Genomic DNA, 21,006 nt, shown 5'->3' with positions numbered 1-21,006 from the left:
AGCTGTGCCAGGAGCCATGACTCTCACTGAACTTCTAAGTTAGTGGCAGTTGGAACATATAAAAAATGAACTTGTTCACGGCTTTGTGACCACATTTTTAAATCACAAAAACCTTCAACTTCTAAAACGTATCTGTTCCTATTGACCATGTAGCTACAAATACTGGAGTAGGTCAAGAAAAAAGCCCATCATGTCTGTGATACTCACTTCACTGGAGTCCTCCTGCTGGTTGATGACTGTCAGTGCATCTTCAGAAGCCTGCCTCTTGGCCTCGGCCAGCGCCCTCTCCATTTTTGACCGCTCTGCTGATATCATCTCGTGAGCTTTTCTCTCAGCGTCCGACACAGCCTTCTGCAGCTCTGACATCGCCTGCCGCTTCACTTCATTGACCGCTTCCTCTGAAAAAAACATGGCAGCGAAGGTAAGCATCGCTGCCTTCCCTTTCATCCAGGTTGTTTTTAATGTTGCTATTTTTTCATACAAAGGTTACACGCTGGTTACATGTCATTTTAAGATGACAACTGCACAAGCTTGGCTTCTCTTCGTTAATGATTTAAGTCCCTCCATCACTGTGTTTCTCAGTGATAAATATTAATAGACCAAAGAACATCAGCAAGGGGTTTCACCAGCATCCACATTGAATGGGTGAGGAGGCTACTTTGTACGAAAGGCAGGTGTGTAGACTTGTTTCCAGATGGTAGACAGAAATAGAACTTCCTGCTGTCCTTTCACAGTAGGAAGCAAGAGCAATTACGCTTTTCCATCTTTCACTATTGGCCTCATGGCGCCTGCTGCAAATGTACGGCGTGTGATTTCTCAGAGGATCTCTTGGCCTCCAGCTTGCTAAACATAAAACATTTATTAATTAAGAGTCTCTGCAGGAGACTTAAATAATCCTTGCAGGTCATTCTCCACTCAAACACTCTTTTTCACGTACATGTGGGAGTTAGGCAGAATGGTTATTACTGAGTAATTATTTTTCCAAAACTGCTTTTTCAAATGTTGTAACTAAAAACACAGGTGAAAAGTGTTCATTTGTAGAACAGTATCAGTCCTCAGTTTTGTTGAATTTGAATATTTTAGGAGTAAGATTTACTTTACCGATCGACCTACGTTCCCACCCTCACCTATGGTCACGAGCTTTGGGTAATGACCGAAAGGATGAGATCATGGATACAAGCAGCTGAGATGAGTTTCCTCGGCAGGGTGGCTGGGCGCACCCCTAGAGACCGGGAAGTTTGGGCTTCCCTGCTCCAAATGCTGCCTCCGCGACCCGACCCCGGATAAGCGGTAGAAGAAGGTGAAGGTGAAGGTGAAGATTTACTTTAGGGGAACATATATTACTAGCTAACTATATAGCTAGCGATGCGGTAGGAAAACAGATAAAAAGAGAACTTAAAAAATAACTATGGATTTAGTTTTGCAATTCAAATAGCAATGAATGATAACAGAAAAGTACAATCTCTTTTGTAGTTTCGCTCTGACTTCATGAGAATGGCCTTCATCAAACCATCCTCATGATGGAGGCCAGCTTCAGCCCAGGCCTGGTCTCCAGGCCACACTTGGCCTATATCTGGCCTAGATAGAAAATGACCTAGTGTTGGTTATGATAATATGACACATATAATAATATGTGGTTCTGACTTTTTTAACATGCAAAAAGAACAGTCATTAAATCATTCACATGAACTTCAACGTGCACTTCTTTATTCCATAGTTTTGTTTTTGTTATTTTCTTATTCTCATATGATCTTATTACATTCAGTCCACCATTCCATTTTTTCTCCCAATTTTCTTTCACCTCCCTTTCACTCCCTTCCCCTGTCCTTTCTTCTCGATCCTTCAATCACCATGTACGTTATCCGGAGATTTCACGGTTATCTTGCCTAATGTGTGGCACACCACGATGCGTTAGCACATTTAATTAAGTCTTATCAAGGAGACTGTAGAGCAGATGCTGGTGGCAATTAACAGAAAGCAAAGGGGCAGAACACATCTCAGTTGTAATTTCGGACCCTGAACTTGAAACAAGTGAATTCAATTTAACTGAAAACTGGGCTAATGCGCACATACACACTTGTGAAGACGGTGGCGATGACATGCTACTCACCCTGCTTGTTTTGGAGGTGCTTTAGAGCTGGGGAGAGCGGGATACTTGTGGTACCTGAATGAAAAACAACTGCAATTAAAAGAGCTTTTTCTGCTGGTGAAAATGCAGCACGTTGTTTTGCCGACAGCAGCATCTTTCCTCCACTGGGTATTGAAGTGTACTGCAACATAATAGTGCTGGGACTGAGGTGGAACCAGAGCTGAGCCAGACGACTCCTGGGCTTTTATCTGACATGCCGTACACCAAAAATAATCCAACACTCGTGACATCTGAACACAATTGATATCTTGTTCAATTTTTCTTCAGGTGAGAAACAGCCGTAATGAGGAAGGAGGTCAGTGTCTTTTTCAGAACAATGGAGACGAGTTAAGCTGCGGCTCCATGCTGCGCTGCCTTCGGCCAGGTGACTGCATTTTCACTGCAGCTTAACTGCAGTGGCCTTTCATAGCGGTGACAGATGGGACACATTTGGCTCTAATGACAGAGGTCCTGCAATCCTTTGGCCTTCTAGACCTCATGACTGTAAGGCCTCACTTCCATCTGTGGCTACTCTATAGTGATGGGCTTTGAGAAATGATGTGTGTGCGCACGTCAAGAAGAGAAGCACTGATGTTTTAGCGAGACAGAAAAGCCTCTTCTCTCTCACCTGCTTTCCTCCAGATTTCTTCCGGCAGGTATCCCGACGGAGGTCTGTGCAAGAAGTCTCTGTGGATTTCTGAAACACACACACACATATACAGAATTACAAAAGCACAGGCCAGTATATACTCCACTACTTTTTCAGTAAAAGACTGAAATATATCAGGCAACAAGGATTTCCTGTTACAAAATTCTAAACTTTATGAGTGTGATTTGAATTGGAAGAGCAAAGGAGCAGCAATAAATGACATATAGTAAAACTATTACTTTGTGTGCGTAATATTTATGTACGTTGAGACTTTTTTTTAGAGGTTATTGTGCTTTAAATGTAATGATGCCTGAAGTCTGTCACACACATTGTTTGTTGTGTTTTCAATTGCCTCATCTCATCACAGCCTGTGTTTAACTGGTGTATTCAAAACTCACTCAGTGACCTTCCAGTGAGTGCTTTGTCATAACAATAACATTTTGTGTGTTTGTCTACCTGTCTGTCTGCCTGTCTGCCTCTCTGCAGCGGAGGAAGCTGGTATGGACAGTGCTTCGCTGCTGCTAGCTGTGTTGGAGGAGGAGTTGTGGAGAGGAGTAGGAGGAGGAAGAGGAGGAGGAGGAAGGCAGTGCTGTCCGTTGCTCCCACCTTTTTTCATCTCCTCCACGTCGCTGTAGCGCCGTATCCAATGATTCATCTCCTCGCGGTCGGCCTCCTGGCAGCGTCGCAGGACTGTCAGAGAGCGGCGAGTCTTTTCCACCATGTCCATGATACAGTTCAGAAGCTGGAATGATGCAAGATTTAAAGATGAGAACATCTGCTTAGCTCATCAGTGGAACTCAGTGGAATCCATAAAGCATTTCAGGCTGAGGAGGAAATATTTATGTGGGATCAATAAATCTATCCTCCATTTAAAGCTGATTGAGGATTTTTTCTCTTGTCTGGGTGTTTCAACACAAACAACAATAGAGCAGCTGGAGTGAAAAACTTCAGCTCACTGTTTGTCGCCCTCCCAATCTGAATCACCATGTTCCTTGTTCATTTCAGACTTGTAGATAGCATTTCAAACTGACTGAATGCGCCCCCCACACACACACCCTGCATCGCCCCGCCCCCCATAGCTAGCTATATTTATTTCAGTGAAGTGTTTCTAATTTGGCCTGGGTCCAGGCCTGGCCGGTTCCCTCCATGACTGCAGCTCTTGTCTCAGCTGCTCTGCCCAGCTGGAGCAGCTCTCTGCTGGGTCTAGAGCTCCATCTGTGGCCCAGTATATCTCCCTCACTTTCACACACACACACACACACACACACACACACTCTCTTCCCTGTGTGTGCATTGCGCACGTATGTGTTTTGTCTTGCCGGTTGACAGGGAGCCAAATATGTATTTTAATTCCTCAAACTGTCCCCGCTCAGATGTCAGTCAGCTGCTCACTCAGCTGGGACCGACACTCTTTTAATGTGTCAACTTTGTTTCTGTCATCTGCACATCATGGTTATTACTAACTTGTCGCCATCGATATATTTTGTAATCTAATGTTGTGCAGTTAACGGTGATCAAGTATTGCAGATTTCATTTTCATTTCACAGAATGCATTCATTATTATTGAAGGGTGCTGATGTAAGTGATATGTTCATGTACTTGCACAGGAAATCACATCTACAGGGTGATACTGATAAGGTCAGATCAGATATTACCAACTAAAGTAAGTTATTAATGGTTCGAGTGCATTCATGCACTGACGCCAATATGGTAACATGAAATATATTTTATGAGGTTATTATGCCTGACTCTTACTATATAACAAAAAGAAGTCGATTCTTAAAAGTCTGACGTTTGTCACATTAGAAACCAGATTATATGATTCATGAATTGGCTTCAGCTTTTTTCTCTAGTGGGGTCAGTGGAGGGGAGCCGGATCCACTCCAAGCTATTTGGGGACAGGTCACCAGCCTTTTGCAGGACACATACAGATGAACAAACATGAAACAATTACCCAAGCTCAGTTTGTTTTGGGGTCTAAACCTTTTTTTCAGTTGTGAAAGTAGGTACTCACATTATCAAGGTGCTTCCACTCCTCTGCCCACTCTCGGTCTGTCAGACGGTGGTCGATCACCTCCTCCTGTCTGGCTCCATGGACCGCTGAAACACAGCGAAGCTTTGGTTAAAGCGCATTACTTTATAAGGTATTTATTAAAATGTATCCTTCAGAAAACAAACTCCTCCACTTAGCTATAATTTAATTTGGATCGAACTGCAGAGGCAGGGATTTGCCATTTGCACAGTGATCTCACAGCTGATCAGGGAGACAGTTTGGCTAAGAATTCAACTTGTTTCTTTTGGGAAAGCAGAAGTCAGGCACAGTTGTAGCAGTTGGGTATGTATGGCTGGGGGCTTTATATAGACGCTCTGCCACTAGGATTATCACACCGGTCTGACAACTGGTCTTTGTTGAGGACGTGGCAGTGCTCAATATGTATTTCGGCGAAAGTCTGAATGTGTTCTCTCGATGATACGCACGATCTCACCTGTTTGACGATGTCTGTCACGCGCATCTCTGTGTTCACTGTGTCTGTAGGCGTCTCTGTACTGGTGGGCCAGGGCCATGTCCTCTAAGCGGTAGTGCTGTGGACCCATCTGGGGGTTGGGTGGATGAGGCAGACCATTGGGCGGGTGCGAGGCTAGACCATTAGGTGGCGGATGCGAGGAAAGTCCGCTGCTGGGGCTGAATCGCTGACTGGGGCTGATGGTGCATGGTCTCTTCGCCAGGTGTTCAGGGTGCAAGCCGTCTCTCTCCGAGGAGTCTTTGGTCCTGTAGGTATGGAGAAAAGAGAATGTTAGACTGTGCTGCTTTCATTGTTTGATCAGCTCCTTTAGTGATTTAGAAACTATGATACAACTATTTCTGTAAATAGACATCTAACATTTTCCATTAACAAAGAATAGAAATAATAAGGATCATACACAGTCAGGTGATATAGTGTAGGATGAAAGGACAAGCTCTGACATGTGCACCATTGTGTTCCCAAATTAAACTTAAAAAAAGGAAAATAGAAAAACAAGCGAATAAAATTGATGGATACAATAAAACACCAGATAGCTAAAGCTATATGATTAAACGTTTAATTTAAAGACAGGATCAGTAAAATTCCTACAGATATATTTAAAAAAAATAATGACTAATGAGTAGGGTAAAATAACAAAAAAATAATTGATTTGACCAACTAATTTACCACACCACAGCGTTTCTCTGTGACCGCATTGCAGGATATGTATGACAACATTCTGTTCACATCCAAATTTATACACACACACGCTCCCAAGGACCATGTGATCCCCCTGTTTGAGACCAGTAAACAAAAAACTTGCAGATGCTGTCGGTAAATGTCTGAACATTGAGGTAACTTAAACCTGAGAGGCGGACGGGGAAACATTCAGATTCAAACAGGCGAGTACATTCAGTGGATCTAAAGTGACCTTTACAGTGAGCCAGACAGAGCCTACTGTCAAAAGTGAGATAATAAAAATGAACACACTCCATGAACCCCCACTGAACAATTAAGTTTATCCCTAATCCTGAATAGTTTCGAATCGAAGAGTAATCATATCCTCCCACTGAGAGGTTTTGCTTGGAGTCTCCCCCTCGGAATCTCGCGCACAGCTGTACGCCATATGTACCAAACAAAGCCAGGTCCAAGCGCACTCCCCACATCTCAAGCTCTTAATCTGAATATCCCTCTGCCCACTCTTAGATTGCAAGTGTTCCACTCTCTGTCGCTCCAGCCTTGCTCTCGGGCTTATGTGCAATATGGACTGAATATTGTGTGTTTGGCAGATGTTTTGCGACACTGGTTTGTGTATGTGTGCTTTAAAGCAGGGTGTGTGTGAGAGAGATGTGTTTTTCAGCCATCTGGACAGTATACATGTGAGTGTTGATATTAATCTGTTTAGCTGGATGGCAATAGCCCCACATTTCGATGGAAATCACTCTTCATCGTCCTGGGGATCAGAGGGGAGCGACCGCAACACTGCCAAATGTAGCGGATAATGCCAGTGTGCTGCTTTATCCAGCCATGTTTTTCGATCATGTCTGCGTCACTTTAGCTGTGGTGGTGGTGTGAGGATGCCCTCCCTCCCCCGCAAAGGTCAGGCAGATGAGGTCTGTGAGATACAGGTTCATCTCCCAAAACACCAGCCAGCTCCTCACACCCCCCACTCAGTTTGTGCTCTGTGTTACGGTCAGCACCGCCATCGCCATCTGGACACAACCCTGACATATGGCCTGCTGCTGGGAGCGCGCAGGTCGCAGAGGGATAGAGAGTGTATGCAGACGTAAAACCAGATGAAACACAATAGCATCATGCACAACGGCAACTCTGAATATGAAATGCTTTTTTATTCTTGTGTTCCAAGAAGACAAGTTGTAAACAAGAACGTGCAGAGCGCAGCTGGATGCAGTGCATTAAGTGGTCTGTCTTAATGACTCTGGGTTGGTCATTTGTCTTCCACCTCACACCTTTTTCAGTCTTCCCTATACTATTAGAAGAGGAAGCCAGGGAAGTCATATTGAGGAAATGACTCATCGACCCTAATTTTTACTCACATACTCCTCTCTTAATCCCTCTGTTCTTCTTATTCTGACACGTCACAGATGCAGTTCTGTCTGTGTTTGAGCGTCATTCAAGAGCAGTCAGCAGCAGGGAGCTTAAAGCCAGACAAAGTGATATAAATGACTGAAGATCTTTAACAGCCAGACATATTTTTTCCATTTTACTTCTGAGTGCAATGTTTTTTTTCACAATGAAAGTGAGAGGTTAATAATATGATATGCCAAGCAGCGACCCGACTGTCATTTCATCGCACCATTTAACCAGGACTGTATAATTTAACCCAGCCATTATAACACGACTGAAACACTTCCACATCTGAAATAGAGCCTGTACCTGTCTGGGGTCCTTCGCTTGCCGTGCTCGTTCACCTCCAGCATGATCTCAGATGAGTCGAGAGGGGAGCTGGCATTAGCATCCAAGAGAAGCTGCTCGTGTTGAGCCAGATACTGAGCCGGAGTCTGTTTGGCCAGACGAGCACAATGGAGTAACTCTCGCTGCAGCAGAGGCAGGTTTGCCTGCAGAGACATGGACAATAGATGAATGATAAAGTAAAGCACGTCAATTGTGTTAGGAGTCGACAGCCACGAACAATGGCATCAAATAAAATCTAAGGATATGAGGAAGGGGGGTTTGTTTGATGCTTCATTATGACCCCAGTCTTCAACGATAAGCTATTTCAAAGAAATCTTAAATCGAAAGCATCTTCTGAATTGACCTTTGAGAGGTTCAAACTAATATTTGAGCATCGGCTCATTTGAGTGAGAAATGAATGAGAGATGATGAGGACTTGGAAAAGAAAAAAAGAAAGCGATGACTCGACAGTGAGATAAGACAGCTCCCCTGACACATTCCTCTTCCATGTGCTTTTCCTCGGCCTGTTGGTTGTGTGTGTATGTTTGCGTGCCTGCGCATACTGTCAAATAGCTCTCTATAGCTGTCGACTTGATAAAACACAGACTCAGTTGCTATGTCCCAGATGTGAGGAATCACAACACACCAGGAGGTCTGACACACTCTCGCAGCCTGGTGTGTGTGGTGGGTCAAAAAAAACTCTCTTTAGAAGTTTTGGGAAGAAAATGCACACAACATGGATAGTAGTGTACATGGTGCCAAATACCTTCAGAAAGGGAATAACAAAAGGCCTCAGTGGGAAGTTGGTGGCTTCGTGGAGTTTGGAGTGAAACTCTTCAATGGTGAGCGTCGAGTTCTGCCACAACAGGAAAAGATATTAGATCAATGCTGCAAAAGAAAATTTGATCTTGATACTTACAACCAGTCCCAGCACCAGGCTGCGCACCCTCTCTCCAATCTCGGGTGATATGTCATTGCCAAACTGCTGCAGCGTGGTCAGGAAGCGCTTCAGCTTGCAGAGCTGCCGGGCGCCGCAAGCTGGTGGAAGCTGCTGGTTGGACAGCGAGGCCGTGGAGGACATGGCCGGCCCGTTGCTGAAGCCGTTTGGGGTGGAGGGGGCACCATTCAGCGACGTGGGAGAGTGGCTGCTGCCATTGAGCACTGCAGATAAACAGACGGACGGAGCAGACAACATGAATTGGGTCAGTAGTTTCCAAAAGGGCCTTGGGGGGAGTCCGTCAAATCAAGGGCTACAATGAGGGTTGGGGCACTTAGGCTGCGCCAACAGTGGAGGGTTTGGGTCAACAAGATAAAAGAAACAATATGACATGAAACAATGAAATTTTAATTTACGCTTTGAATATATATATACGTATAGATATATATGTGTGTGTGTGTGTGTGTGTTTGCCCCCACCTCAGCTGTCATGCAAGTGTTACCATTTGACCCCCCTCCCCCTCCTTCAGGCCCCGTATCAGTCTATTCCCTGCCACTCCTCACCCTCTCCCCTCACTCACTCACTAGGATACAACTATAAGAGGAACTTGTTAATGAGGTGCCAAAAATAGGCTCGTGGGCCATGTTACTTTTATTCCAGTGGCAGGTGTGTATCTAAATATGGCGCTCACACATGTCCACCACCAGCTGAAAGTACATTCACAGCTTTGGGGATCAAAGTAGTCACAACGTTCATACACGTATAATCACTGTGATATTCTTTCTTAATGGGGCTGCAAACAAATTTACCGATACGCAGGAATTCATGCCAGCTTTCTTTCACATCACGCTCATCGGATTTGCCAGTTCACCATAGTAGGTGGGGCAGCTTTTCAGTGAGAGGGCGGCTCTGGCTGATAATTAAATAACAGATTTAATTGGAAGTTCCTGCATTTACTTCCAGCTACCTAACACGACTCTATCAAAGGGATCCAACACATGAAAGTCAAGAGTGGAAGTGAAATGCTCTCAACCTGAAAACCAAATGCAAGTTTTATTGTTGGTTTCAAATATAATTGTTCTCAACTGTAGCTCACACTAACGCATGTGATCCACTTGTGACAGCACTTGTGTTCTGGTTTTAGAGTCGGAGCAGCGAGAGAGAACCACGCTGCTGACCGTCCGCCACAACAGGTGAAACAACACGGCCTGTCATTGCTATATAGGGAAAAAGAAGTCCACCCTGGCCGATCCCCCCTTTACATTGCCACAACACCACCACCTGGTAAACAACACACAATGGTGCACATGCACGTGCTCTCCTTAGAATAGAGAGACATAGAACCATCCATCAGATGCTGATCAAATGTCGAACAGAGACATGAAAACAGTGCTGTGCATAAACAATGTGCTTGCAAAAATGCCATCGGGGACACGTGAGGCCTTCTTTCTTTATTTAGCTGGCCCTCATGAGGTCAGAGTCAAACTGTATCTGAAATATTCTTCATTTGATTGTTATTCAAAATTATTTTCTAGTATCCATTCCATTTTAGTTATAGTTTACATTTTTGAATTAAGATATTTTTTGTATTTAATTGTTCAACTAATATTATTAATGTATTGCATGTTTTTTTCTGATTATTTTACAGCCCCCTGCAAACCTCACTTAAGCTGTTCCTCCCCATTTGATTCCTCGTTCTAAAAATCCACAGCAATCTTTGACACTTAAAAAAAAGTCTAACAAATATCATTCATTTATATTTCCAATACGTAACGTTGCAGTGTATGAATAATACAGAATAAAATGCATATTGAGAGGCAATGTTCAAATTTAACATTGCATTTCTAAAGACTGCATTGTTTTTCTTCCCAATTTATTTATTAAAAGGAAAACTGTCTATCCAAGGCCCTTTTCCAAGTTACGGAACTTTTGTCATAAGTCAGATACAAGCAACTAGACAAGTAAATATTTAAGTATTTGGTTCAGTGCAGCATGATGCTGCCAACACCTGTGAAGTAGTACGTAACGATTTACAAATGTAGATATATCCTCTTTACACAATGAAATAGCTTCACAATTGCAGTGCAAAACACAAAAGTTTATGGAAGAAAAGAACGGGACTTTACTTGATTTACTGGTGGTCGGAGTGAACGAAGCGTTGCGATTGGTCGCCTGGCTGACCGCCGGGGGTGGAGGAGGCATTGTGGGTGGGGTGGACCTGGGCTGGGTTTTCACATCCGCAGGTGAATCTGGCATTGTTCCAACCTTCTGCACTCTGCTACCTGGGATGTAGAAGGAGAGGAAGAAAAAGAGTGAGAACCTTGCTTAAGCTCCAGCTCCAGCTTGTGAAAAAGGAAACGTCGACTTAAAGACAGACCTCTGACATTTCACCTGGGAGCCATCGATCGTCTCCGTCAAACCGAAAGCTCCATAAAAGCAACCCAAACAAATCAATGCCGTCAGTACAACTGGGTCCAAAGTCGTATTGTGTCTCTCTAGTTAGAGATTCATGGGCCTGGGAGACGTACAGTAACACCTGCTCACTCACTCAGCTGCTGCTGAGACCCCCGCCCCCTTCTTTCTCTCCCCTCTGTCTCTGCCTCTCCTTCAAACGTACACACACGGAGCTCTGAAATCCTGATCAGTGCCCCTCCGCTGTAACCTCCAGACGCACACATGCACGCTCGGCCCGGCTGTCCCCTCTCGTACCCTGGTTCAGACAGCTCACTTGATAGCCAGTGACAAGTGCAGCTGGATCTGCTGCTGTCCATCATAGCAGTCTGGCTTTCAGCAGGAGAGCTCCATCCTGTTACCCATGGCTCCTCTGTCCTCTAGCATGGCCAGGACCAAACAAGGCAACGAGCTGAGGCGATGGGTCATGCGGACAAAACAGGGCACACCTGACCACCTGCAGTGAGGACCACTGGGCATGTAATGCACAAACAAAACATCATTCATTTTTTAATGTGGTGTCACAACCCATTTCATAAGCCCTCTGGTCAAAGCCCACTTGGACACTTTCATGTGGAACATCGATAGTCAGTGTGGCAGTCACCTGAGAAAAAAGAAATGGATTCTGGGTTTATGTGATCAAAAATATGGCCCTCCTCAAATTGAAGTCAAGTTAAAGTCTTCCGACCTGCAGGACACTTGAGCCGGTGACGTTGGACTGCTTGTCAAAAATGACAGCATCTACTCTATACGACTAAATATATTACACAAAACCTGTTTGTAGCTCAACAGAATCAAGCAATGGGTGCTCTGAGTGACAGTAATATCTATTCCTGAGTGTCCTGTGAGAGACTGAGCAGTTTGGATAACTGGGTATTTTTGCTAATATATAATAGATAACAGTTCTGACGCACGTTAGTATATTCAATTTTAGCCCATTCAGCCCACAATGTTTGGATTAATGCACACAGTATCCCCGCATTCAAATAATAATAATAATAATAATAATAATTTATGAGGAAAAAATCATTAACACAGACCGAAACTACTCATTCCACGCTTCAATATTTGTGTTTTTGTCTTGTTCACTTGGCCTCAGCGTTGGCCTATTTCCGAACGCTCACATAGAAGTGTTCAACAGCTGGTGTCTGTATTTAAAGAGTGCCACTCTGGAGTGTGCAATACGAGGGCCATTGACACAGTGATCCTCAAGAACATGAGGAGCACTCCGCTGTTTGTCCCATGCCAGACGTGTTGAACACAAACACACAAGGTTGTAGATAGCAGCAGACGGGCCTCGGCTGTATTAATAGACCCAGCTACTAGGCTGAGACAAACAAGCAGGTCAGCCACGGTGTTTTCAGTGCGGATCCATTAAATCGTGCCCACACACAATTAGGAGATCTTCATTGATATTGCATTGTAATTATTAAGTATAGAAGGAAGTATTTCAAAATAAGGGGTTCTCCCGGTCTGCTCGCAGCGCTGGATTATCAACAGCTGTTTAATCTGAAAAGCTACAGGGACAGGGCGCACACGTGCACAACACAAAAAGCAATGGATTTGACTTTTAATACATTAGGAAGTCTGCTAAGTCTGCACTCCCATATGTGGCCATCTGTGCACCGATTGTGCTCCAAGGACGATAAACGCGGCGAGAGAAGGAGCGTCTGAAAGTTAAGTAGCTAAAGTTCAGCTTCGTCTCATCGCTCTGTCGCAGACATTCACCCGTCCGTGTCCTTGCTGGCCTCAGTGAACATCTGTACTCCACTCTGCACGCGGATGCACCACATTGATTGAATCTTTTGCGCAATAAAAGAAGCACATCAGCTGTGAACGGAGCACAGCTGCATGCACATCTCTGTTTTTGATGTAATATGGAGTCACAGATTGCTCACCAAGTATGGCTTCTATCTCTTCCCCTCGTGCCATGATGAAACCAGAAGAAAAACAATTCCCCGCTGAAAAAAGTGGGCAAGACACAAGTGCAAGCACAGGCTACTCGTGTATGGCTCTGCTGGAGACATATTCAATAACGCACCTCAAAGTCACTGAACATAAACACTCCTATATACACATACAAACAAGAACCATCCAATTCCACACTGGCCTGCCTGAGTGTTGATTGTGCGAATATCTTCGGCTGCGCACACATATGTGTTCCACTGGAAACACAGCTGCTACTTATTAGCTTTAGCTAACCGCTGAAGTCAGAGCGGTCCTCTCTTAAATCCCTCCTGTCTATTCAATCTCCCGTACTCCGCAGAGACTTTCGTCAATGACCACATCGCACTAAAACTCTCTCCCGCTCCGTCTCAGTCCTTGCTTCTCTCCCTCCCACAGTAATTCCCCCAGTCTCCAGGAATGCTGTTGTTTTTAATTTCTCCCAGCTGCTCTGGCTGGATGCCCAGCCGCCTGCCTTCCCACATCTGTTCCCCATCAGGCCGCTGAGGAGTCCACACAAACAGAGCCCAAGCCTCTGGCCCTCCAGCCCCCTACCAGGCGTTCGTATCAAAACATAAGGATTGTTGCCGGCTCTCTGGACATACGGTGCTGCAGCAACGGATCGCGAGGTAAAAGCACGTTTTAGCAAAGTCCGGGCCTGAGTCTGAGCTGCGGCGGGTCAAATTCCAGGTCCAAACTGTGTCGCATACAACATGTCATCCCGTATATTTAACATCCAGACTGACTCTACAGATGCGTCCCAGCCTCCACTTCATCTTGAACTAATTTGGGCTCATAGGGATTTAAAAGACTTAACTAATGACAGACCTGTGCAGAGTGCGTGCACGCACATCTGTACACCACAGATGTATCCACACATGCTCCCAAAACTGCAGAATACGTGCTCATGCCGTGGACATGCATCATCCCCGCAGCTGAAAAACCTTGTCCAGGTCCGTCTTTCATTTCCGTTCAGCAATAAATAAATGAATAACACAGAAAAAGCTGCATAGCAGTCCAACAGATGGGAAGTAAGAAGAGATTAAAGACGTTTTTTTTCCTGGACCAGAGGTGCTAAAGATTGAGGAGTTGTATTTCTGACTCTCCAAGCAGCAGGAATCCTGTCATACAGGGCTCATATCTGTGAAAGCTGTTATTGATGTAATTGTATTGAAGTTCTAGCGACCATCTGTTCTCCGTTGGGAGGGCCCGGCTCCTCTCGTCAGCAGTGAAGTGGTTATGTGCGGCATATCACTGCTGCCGACGTGCTCACACAGAAAAAAAAACTTCCTTTTCACATTTTCCCAATGGCTGCTAATAAAATCCAGATGTCAGACTGAAGCTGCTTGGCTTTCTCACCTCTCCCTCCATCCTCATCTGTCCATCTTTGCCACCTCAACGCAGAGTCTCACCCCGCCAAGACATAGTGCCAACAATTCATTTTCATTCTTTCATTCCCACCGCTGCCCTGCGATGATGCATCCGTCTTCTCGGTCTCCATTTGCTCTCACCACAAACTCAGTCATTCCTAAATAAAGAAAAGTATTTGTGACAATCGGCCGTGGCAGGCTGCGCCAACAGCAACTCCTCAGCTAAGTGGAGACATCTGGAGAGAAGAGGGCACCGGTAGCACGACTCAGGCTCCATATTTGAGCGCCAAAACAAGTCTGATGGAATACATTGAGAACAATATTTCTGCCCAATCGAAAGTATTGGAATATGCAGTTGTATGTTGCATCTTATTAAACAAAATTAGAACAGACCAAGCAACAGTACAGGAGAGGAGATTGAATACATACACCTTGTTCAGTTCTTTCCAAGCCCAATAAACATGACCTAAAACACAATTGCTGTGTTCATATTAAACAAAAATCACCCCAGATATCCAGTAAAGACAGATATCCCAGACCTCATTGGTTGAGGTCCGGGTTAAGCACATATATGACGTGCGGTGTATGCATTTGAAATGTGTTATCACGATTCCCCGTGTGTTCGTGTGTGTGGCTTCAGGGTCTCTGTGTGAAAGTAGTTGAACACCTGAACATCAATAACTGTCATGTGGACCACCTGGGACCCCCACAGCCAGCTTGCACCATGGGCACGCAGCCATCACCAGCACAGCTGCCACACCGAGACAGAGATACAGAAAGGGGGAATTCAGAAAAAACACGAGAGAGCGAGTTCACGTCTGGGAACGAGCCAGAGAAAAAGGTAGACAGACACAAAGACCGAATAAGATACACGTGTAGCGTCTGCTCCTCCTTTGTTCCCTCTGTTTTACATGTTTTTGCTTCATCCCGTCGGTCGCGTGCCAGCTGCGAGCAGCGCCGGAGGCTGCCGTGTTTGTAGCATCTGATCAGACTTACATGAAGTCTGTACAGCGGGGATTTTTTGTGATCAGTGTATCAATTTGGTCATATAACTTGATATACCACTGGCGGAGCAACAGTAGGAGTGTTTGTGGTAGACAATGTTTTAGAGTGTTGCACAGCTGTTTGAGGCTAATGAATCTGACTCTCTTGAGTTTTATTGACAAAGAATTATTCAGGTCACATGGAGGTCACAGCAAGGTTAGCGCAGGTCACGCTGCCCAGAGGAGTGATATGGCGTTAGCTAAAAACTGAAAATGGAAAAGTTAAAAAAAATGGCATTTCAATCCTCTGTATGTAAAAGCTACCGACTTAAAATGACAGTTAGCCACGTCACGACGCAGCGTTTTGTTTCAGACGAAAACGGCGAATCACAAAACCACATTGACATGCGTGCTCTTCAGAAGCAGTCATCTGTAAGATGTAAACAGTCGAATGCACTTTGGCGAACAAAGCTCCAAACACCTGCACCTCTCTCAGCACCAATTAGCTCATCAGCCTTTTAATTACTCTGTTAATTGCATACAGGCAGCATGAAGGGCAGCCTGGGAATATGGCAAAGGGAATCTCTGGAGGAACCTGCCTGACAAGCCTGACAAACAAACAGGAGGGCGTTTGAACAAGTGAGGCCACAGCAGGGCACAGGGAGGAAGCAGCTAGCCGTGACACCTTTGTGTCCAGGTACAAATGTTTGGTGGACGTGGAGCCAAAGCAGCAACTGACTGGAGTATGAGCGTTTGCTGCATCTGGATCCATTTATATCACTGACAGGGGGGGGATGCAAATGCTTGAATAGAAGAACAAGCGTGGGAATGACCCACTCTAATGTCTGAGGCGTGTTTGTGGGAGAGTTGATCTGGACTTTCAGCAAAAGTGACCTGTTCGTCACAGAGTTCTGCTGTAACACAAACATCCTCTTCAACAAACAGGACCTCCTGGGAATGTGAGAAACACAGCCATGAAGCAGCTTTTGCTATTGCTCACTTTTGTTCTTAATGCTGCATCAAGTTTATTGATCTGTCGGTGCACGGCGCTGCCTTCCACCGAGCAGATGTCCTGCCTCCATCTCCGTCAGGAGCAGTGTTTGAGGAGGTGTATCCAGGAAACAGTGGCGGGCACCCACTTCCTGTGTGACAGGTGTGCGATGGAGGCCTGACAGCTGCTGTCCTGCTCCGTCTTTCCCTCTGTGTTCTTCTCTCCTGTTTTCCTTCCTTCAAACCAGCTGCAGCCAAGAGAAGCCGTGTTTGCTCTGACGTCATGGCGGCCGCCTGCTGGTTTATGGAGCACAAAGACTAGGATTTGACCCTGGCAACACGTGTACATGAGCTGGTCAAAATTAGTGCAGAGTCACAAACAGGTTTTCTGCCTGGGATCCAGATCAGGTTTTTGGAAAACAAACGGCTTGGAATATGAATGTATTTAGGGCTGTATTCTAATGGCAGCTGCTGCAATTGTTCCGTTTTGTTGGAGTAATTCATAGCAAAGATGAAGCTTTGGAGGTATGGGGACAGTTGTGAGTCCACCTCACAAATGTCTTCCAAAACAATGAAGTACTAAACTGAACTGAAAACTGAGCTTTAATTTTAAAGAGAAACGGCATGTTATTACATGAGCCAAAACCAAAATTAGGCTTGGTCACGAAACAAATTCAGTTGTGTTGCCGCTTCAAGGCTGCTTCTATTCAACAGCAAAATCAACTCATCCTCATGTTGGTTGGCAGTTAGTGGCTCAGAGGTTCATAATCCATCTCGTTTTGCAAACACCTGAATGTTCTCTGCCGAAGCCAACGCGGAACCATCAGTCACAGCTACGATGACAAATCAAACAACAGCTTGGTGTCATGTATTTCATTTCATTCAGCGCTAAACGACAGAGCTGGCGCTCGCCAGCGCTGACAAAACTGTCTATTTAGCGGGAGCTGCTTCTCAGCGTGCCATTGTCCTCGTGCTTCCACTTCTGGCCCCGCAGGAACTGTAGCAATAAGTCCTGACATTCGCCAGGCTTGGAGGACTGAGCCACACACAGCACAGAGGGACCATGTGGGGAATCTTCATGAGGAAAAATGTAATTGTTGATCAAGAGCAGCACAAAAAAGCAACAATTCTTCCAGGAGACAAAGAAAAAAATAATACAAAAATCAAAGAACGCACCACAAGGAATGAACGCATGTGCAAGTATATATACAGTTTAGACTGTTTTGTAGTAGCTGCCTCTCATTCTCAAGAACATGATGCTCAATGATGAGACACAAACCGCTTGAATTCCGAAAAACTAGTATGATAAGCAACAATGAACAACCAGTTTTCTTCTCTAAGCGTCGCCTTCCACCAATAAGCAACTCACTGCATGGCATTTTCAGCATGTTTGTTGTGCACTGAAACATTGTTTCTGAAGTGATGGTTTCATCGTATGGAGCGGATTTCGTGTGTGCAGACACAGAGAGGCAGAGGAAGGAAGGCTGGAGCCGAGATTAAGGTCTGTGCTTCTGACTGGTAACACAACGGCAGTCGCTGGCTGCCATATGAAGGAAAAAAAAAAAAAAGACGGAACCATCTGCGTGGCACCCGATCTGTTTCCAGGAGATAACAGCTTTTTTAATTTCACACCCAAATATCTTACATGGAGAAATAGAGGATTGAATGAGAGGGATGTGTCTGTGGCTGTCCAGAGCCGCTGCTAATAACTTGACTCTCTATTTGACTTTTTTTTTTTTTGCTTGTTTACCACACTTCTGTGATTAATGCCTTAGTGTGGGTCAGGACAAGGGAAGGGTGGAATACATCATATCAAGCAGCGATATGCACTTCCCATTTTCTCTGTGAACCCCCTTGGTTGACACACAAAAAAAGTCAGCTGGTGCTACTGTAGATTAGCCCAGCTGTTTCCTGTGTCTGACTCTGATCGCAGCACACTTCCTACCACGAACTGGAATAGGTGGGAGGTGATGTTGTGCGACTGAGAGTGCGACACAAAGGAGAGGCATGAAAGAAGGTCAAAGGTCAGAGAGCAAGTGAGGAAGCACAAGGTGAAGAGGGAACACGAGAGGTGAAACAGACACAAGACGAGGAAGGGAGGAGGATGTGACTGTCAGCCAGTCGGAGGGTGTGTTCGCACGTGCTGTGTCTATCAGAAACCTAAACACATCCTTCCTTTCAGCGCTACTTGGTCAAGATTAGTGGCAATGAAGGTGACTCCATGTGATATTAAGGGAAGCTAAGTGAGGGTATAAAACTACAACACCACAGGAAGGATTCAACAGAAACAGATGTATAGGATCAGCAAGTTTACACCTTTGTCACACCGTCACATTGTTTGCTCTCCAAAATATTCTCTAAATATTGAGCAAATCTGTGCGCAACAGATGACAGAAAAGTGATAGTTAGCACACGTTTGGCCTCCACCCTTTTGCGCTTGCTCCCACGCTGTGGCGTCAGCAGACCAGCCATCCAGCCAGTGTGTTTCTCATTCCATCAGATGTTGGGAAGCTGTTGGCTTCTCCACTCTATAGTCTTTGACATTCCCCATCTCCCCAGAGAGGCTGGGCAGCCTTGTCACAGTAATGTCAAACACATGTGTGGAGCAGACCAGGGCCAACACATCAGGAGGCAGCCAGAAACAAAGTGATCTTTCCTACTATGGGAAAAGACAACAGCAGAACAATGCAGAACAGTACCAGGTCATTCACTCCTTGAAGACACACTGATCTCATTACGGACATTTGTTATATAGTTGTGGCGCTGGATTTCTGTGAGTCCACTGAGCAACATGTTAACAGATATAGCCGGGGGAACCTGCTCGTTCACTGTGCTACGGTCAATAATAATAATGCTACATATTATTCAGAACAAACCATGTGCTTTGCAAAAGATTGAGTATGAATATGTGTCAAATCACCGTCCTCTTAATTCTATTCGAATGAACCTCTTGTCAGCTTGGAAAATCGGAGAATGAACTGTAAGTGTCTACTATAGGAGCTGTTGCTTGCTCACATGCACTTCAATAAGCACATTACATATGGCAACGGAAATGGATTTATTCAAGCCAGCGCGGCAATAAAAAGAAACCCACCAGACAGGAGCTGTTTATGGCTCCGTCCATTAACTCCAAAAAGCTTCAGCACCGGTCTCTGACTTGCGTCGACGGCTGTGTCAGGCTTGCTTGTTTGCAGTGGTCCAGGTGTCTGTGTTGTGTTGACCACCTGACTTGCTCGCTGTGGGTTCATGGCTGCCGCCCACCTGAGGCCATCTGCTCTGCTCATTAATTAGGAGATAGCCGGCTTCACCTGCACTGCCTGCATTTAGATCACTATAATTACACAGCACACAAAACCCACACGAGCGCAGTGGTCACATTCACACATCTGAGCGCAGCATGGAGTCACAGTAGACAGAGTTCAGTCACCTGCTGCAGGTGTCGCGCGGGTTAGGAAAACTTTCACCCGACACCGCGCTCTTCTAAAGACTCCAGTGAGCCAGGCGCATTCATATCAAGCAGCTTTTTTCATACTATAGAGAGAGAGACTTTTCTTTCAGGTCTTTTTAATGAATGTCTTGAACTCTTTGTTTACATCAATGCTCTCCGTTTTTCAAGTCCAACCTTTAAATGCACGCCTCTGCAGCATGTTCTCCTTTCATATACAGCAATTTAGGATGCTATTGTCGCCAAGGGCTGGCACATTTTGGGACCTCAAGTGTGGGCACTTTACTTGGAAAGTGGTTATGAATAACGGAATTGAAACGCGACAACAGTTATTGACTACTGTGCCCATCCATTTTCCTTGAGGCAGTAGGAACTACATCCCATCTTCGCTGCTCAACAATAGCAGGGCTACATGCACATTCAGCTGAAGTACGGGGGCAAATTAATTGAAGTTCCTTTAAAAGACTTTGCAACCGCTTGCTCTGTGGTGGGAGAGGCGAGGTGGTTGACGTCTTGGTTGGTGATGGGAGGAATGATGTGCGGTGAGGTTGGGTGTCTGCAGTGCGGTTTCACCCCTGCAACCTCCCCATCTATTGTTTGAGACTATTATCAGCTGTTCAATAATTCAGACGATATTTACCAGGGGCAATTATGCAGGGCTGCGTCCTGCAGAGAAGAAAAGATGGCTGGAGTGTTTTACTGTTGCACTCAGAGGCGGAAGCGAGCTGAGGCTGTTCAAGTGGGGATCGAACCTCTGGCTGGACTTGTTTCCTCGGAGGGAGTGTCTCCACTGTTTGTTTACCATCAAAGCTTGGTGTAATACTTTAATGTTCTTTTTTATTCTTGAAAATGACTTTAGTTTCTAGCTATTTTTTTTTTAAATAAAGTACTGGATTCTCCAGTTAACAGAAAGAAATATATATAATTCTTCTTTTGTAGGAACTATGGTCAAATGCCAAAAAACTAAAGGAAAGGAGTTAAAGAGTGTTGTCGAACAGATCATTTGCTCTGTTGTGGGCAAAATATAAGTGGCGGATTGGGTTGTATCAATATCTCAAGTCCACTCAGGTGCATTGGAGACTGCAGCACTGAACTGGAGGAACAGAATGGACCTCTCGTAAAAGGGGTTGTGTGATGACAGAAAAGGCTAAACGACTCAATTCATCCCTTTCACACACGTCCATCACCTC

At 45.1% G+C, this 21,006-nt stretch overlaps 1 protein-coding gene across 3 annotated transcripts in view; it reads right to left on the bottom strand.

Moving 5' to 3' along the window:
* Positions 1-21,006, bottom strand: part of cbfa2t3 (CBFA2/RUNX1 partner transcriptional co-repressor 3) — a 104,383-nt gene that overhangs the window by 4,712 nt on the left and 78,665 nt on the right. For all 3 annotated transcript variants that reach the window (XM_053864739.1, XM_053864740.1, XM_053864741.1), the window contains 10 exons: positions 10,760-10,915; positions 8,616-8,857; positions 8,463-8,552; positions 7,679-7,860; positions 5,264-5,547; positions 4,792-4,877; positions 3,234-3,519; positions 2,757-2,825; positions 2,111-2,164; positions 208-398 (listed from right to left, as the gene is read on the bottom strand). In XM_053864739.1, coding sequence (XP_053720714.1) covers positions 208-398; positions 2,111-2,164; positions 2,757-2,825; positions 3,234-3,519; positions 4,792-4,877; positions 5,264-5,547; positions 7,679-7,860; positions 8,463-8,552; positions 8,616-8,857; positions 10,760-10,915 — 1,640 coding nt within the window. The remainder of the gene's footprint in view (positions 1-207; positions 399-2,110; positions 2,165-2,756; positions 2,826-3,233; positions 3,520-4,791; positions 4,878-5,263; positions 5,548-7,678; positions 7,861-8,462; positions 8,553-8,615; positions 8,858-10,759; positions 10,916-21,006) is intronic.

Source organism: Synchiropus splendidus, chromosome 5 (genome assembly GCF_027744825.2).
Source record: "Synchiropus splendidus isolate RoL2022-P1 chromosome 5, RoL_Sspl_1.0, whole genome shotgun sequence".
Taxonomy (NCBI): domain Eukaryota; kingdom Metazoa; phylum Chordata; class Actinopteri; order Syngnathiformes; family Callionymidae; genus Synchiropus; species Synchiropus splendidus.
This window is presented reverse-complemented; position numbering and strand designations above follow the sequence as displayed.